The following is a 2,884-nucleotide window of genomic DNA, read 5'->3' on the forward strand; positions in this document are numbered from 1 at the left end:
TGCCCCCCCCCCCCCCCCATAGTAAGTGCCTCCAGGTGGGTGTGGGTGTCCTTAAAGGGGCAACGCCCCATTTGCAACCCAAGGATGCTCTCCAAGTGGCCTACACAAGCCAAGGCTCTTCCCCATCCCACACAGCTGAGAAACCCAGGAGTCCGAGTGCCGTACCATCGAGGGAAGGGTCTTCCCTGGGTGGGGGCTTGGCCGGGCTGGGGTCCTGCTCACTCCAGAGCCGTGTGTCCAGCGTCCGTAGCTCCTCCGAGATCTCCTCCACCTTGCGCTTAGTGTCAGCTGAGGGAGGCCGAGAGCAGAGGTCACACATGGGTGGGGGGGCAACCAGGCCCTGCCATCCGCATTGCCCCCCTCCCCCAGTCTGGATACTCACAGACTTGGGCCTGGACATACTGGAGGTACTGGGCAGGGCTTAGCGCAGGCTGGCAGCGGATGGGCTGGGGTGCGGCAGCTGCGGGCAGGCGTAGGAAGGGGTGGTGGCAGATGCGGGTCGTGTGCACTGTCAGCACATAGGAGCACGACTGCGGCTCATCCACCCGCGCGATGTAGTCACCCGAGCCCTCCTCGCACAGGAACTGGGGGGGAGGTGCGGGGGACATTAGTGTGGACCCACCCCTCCCCTCCCCTCCAGCCAGAGGCCCCCCACAAGCCCCTTCCCAGCCAGAGCCTCCCTGAGCCCTTTTCTAGCCAGATACCCGCACCCCGCAGGGTGTAATGACTCCTGGCAGCTAATTAGCACCCCCCACCCAATCACCACCCCTATGCCCACCCCAGAGGCCAGGAAAGCAGCACTGGGGGAGGACGCTGCCAACCAGCCAGGCAGTGAAAAGCCAGACCCAACCCCCCACCCCCCCACAGCTGTTCCCCACCTTACCCGGACCTCAGCCTCTCTAGCGCGACCATTGAGGTCACACTTGGAGCCGTTGACGTAGGTCTGGCTATGATAGCGCTTGAGACGGTGCTGCTTCGAGGCCTGGGGGTGGGAAACCACAAGTCACTTCCTGCTTCAGGTGGAGAAACTGAGGCACACAGGTCACGGAAGAACCATAGAAAGTACATAGGTTCTGCTGCCAGAAAGCCAGGCCCTGCCGCCACTCACAAGCCAGCCTGTCCAGTCCCCCCCAGCCCACAGGAGACCCCAGCCCCCACTTTGCCCCAAAGAGCCCAGCCCCTGCTGATGCCTTCCCCTCACCCCACAGAAGCCCACCCCCCCCCATAACCCCCTATGCCCCGCACCTTGGCAGTCTCATTGTCCCAGTCAAAGGCAGATTGATAGTAGCCCAGGTACAGGACGTCTCCCTTGATATCCGACTCTGCAGAGCCAAGGGCAAACAGTTACAGCCCGCACACCTGCGTGCGTGCAGCACCAGCATGCACACGTACGCATGCAGGGACATGGGTGTTGGCAAGCCAGGCTCAGCTCTGTTATGACAGACTCGAGGATCCCTCGTCCCGTCTGGGCAAGGGAAGGGGAGCATTAAATAAAGTGTGTGTGGGGGTGGAAACTGGGCACACAGGGCATGGACACATGCATGTATGCACATGCATGTTGCTGGGCCTGCAACATAACCCTAGCAGGAGCGCGGCCGGCCTGTGGTACCTTCAATGTGGTACTGCTGGATGTGCCTCCCGTAGCAGAACTCATACGTCCACCAGTCCTTGGTCTGGGGGAGGGAAGGTGGGTAACACGTGTGACTCCGGGCCCCCTCCAGTCACACGTCACCCACCCCCCTCTCTGAGCCCGCCACGGCCTGCCTGAGCCTCGAACCAGTGGGCGCAACGGGGGGGTTGTGGGACGACCCCCACCCGCTCCCCAGCAGGCTCTGTGGCGGGCACCTCCCATCCCACGTCCAGCCTCCGGTGCAGGCAGGCGCCTCACCTTACGGAGACAGGGCGCAGCACCCATGGGCCGCAGCAGCTCCGTGATGCCCAGCCCGCTGTAACCCCGGGGGTCATCTTCAGGCTCCCGGTGGATCTTGATGGCAGCCGGCGGCAGGCGGCATTCGTACTTCTGCTTGTACTTGGAGGAGATGGTCACCACGTCCTCGGCCCGGCTCTGGGGGAGTGGGATACAGGGCCATCAGGGTTCCCCTGGGCTCTGTGTCCAGCCACCGGCGCCAGGACCAGGGCAAAGGGCACCATTGGCTCTTTCCTGGCCCATCTGCCCATGACCCTCATCAGCTGTTTGCTCGTAGCCTCATGCAGCAACCCTGGCTTCCCATGCAGCTGCCCCCATCCCTCTTGTGCAACCCGGCCCAGAAATGCAGCCACTTCTGGGGTGAAGCTCCAGGGGCAGAGCACAGTCTGCCCACCAAACCTGACACGGCAGCCTCAAAAGTCTTGCTTCCACTTTCTAGAAAGATTTGCCTACAGAGCACCGCGATCAGATGACTTTAGGAAGGAGGAAGCAGGGGCCAGCAAGATACCCTTATCTCCAAAACCAGGCACAGTTCACCTTCTCTACCCTGCGCTTCCCCACCCAGACCCAGGCAGCCGGAGCTGCCAGCAACAGATGCTGTTGGCGCCCAGGAGCCCGGCTGGGGGCTTGCGTCCTGCCCGGCCACAGCCAAACAGGAGGTAAGGGACAGGGGGCACGGCAGGTGGGGAAACAGAGGCACGGGGTGGGGGGGTTAGTGAGACCTAGGGTGGGCTCGGGAAGCAGCTAGTGATGGGTGCCCCCACCCCAGGGCACAGGGGAGACGGGGTGATGGGAGGCGCTGGACCCTGCTGGGACCAGGTCAGGATGAAGCCCCCTCAGGGAGGCCCGCGGGGAGTGCCAGGGTTTCATAGACGTTAGGGGCTGGAAGGGACCTAGCAGGTCATCGGGTCCAGCCCCCCCCCCCCCCCCCCCCCCCAGCCCGCGGCGCGAAGGCAG

General features: G+C 63.6%; 1 protein-coding gene across 1 annotated transcript in view; it reads right to left on the reverse strand.

Annotated features, from left to right (window-relative positions):
* The window catches only part of OS9 (OS9, endoplasmic reticulum lectin), a 6,202-nt gene that overhangs the window by 2,452 nt on the left and 866 nt on the right, over positions 1–2,884 (reverse strand). Inside the window, exons 2-7 of the mRNA XM_025192696.1 lie at positions 1,889–2,065; positions 1,610–1,673; positions 1,246–1,322; positions 884–982; positions 383–584; positions 166–288 (exon numbers count right to left, since the gene is read on the reverse strand). Of these exons, the coding sequence (XP_025048481.1) occupies positions 166–288; positions 383–584; positions 884–982; positions 1,246–1,322; positions 1,610–1,673; positions 1,889–2,065 (742 nt within the window). The remainder of the gene's footprint in view (positions 1–165; positions 289–382; positions 585–883; positions 983–1,245; positions 1,323–1,609; positions 1,674–1,888; positions 2,066–2,884) is intronic.

The sequence above is a fragment of the Alligator sinensis genome, unplaced genomic scaffold (genome assembly GCF_000455745.1).
Source record: "Alligator sinensis unplaced genomic scaffold, ASM45574v1 scaffold265_1, whole genome shotgun sequence".
Lineage (NCBI taxonomy): Eukaryota > Metazoa > Chordata > Crocodylia > Alligatoridae > Alligator > Alligator sinensis.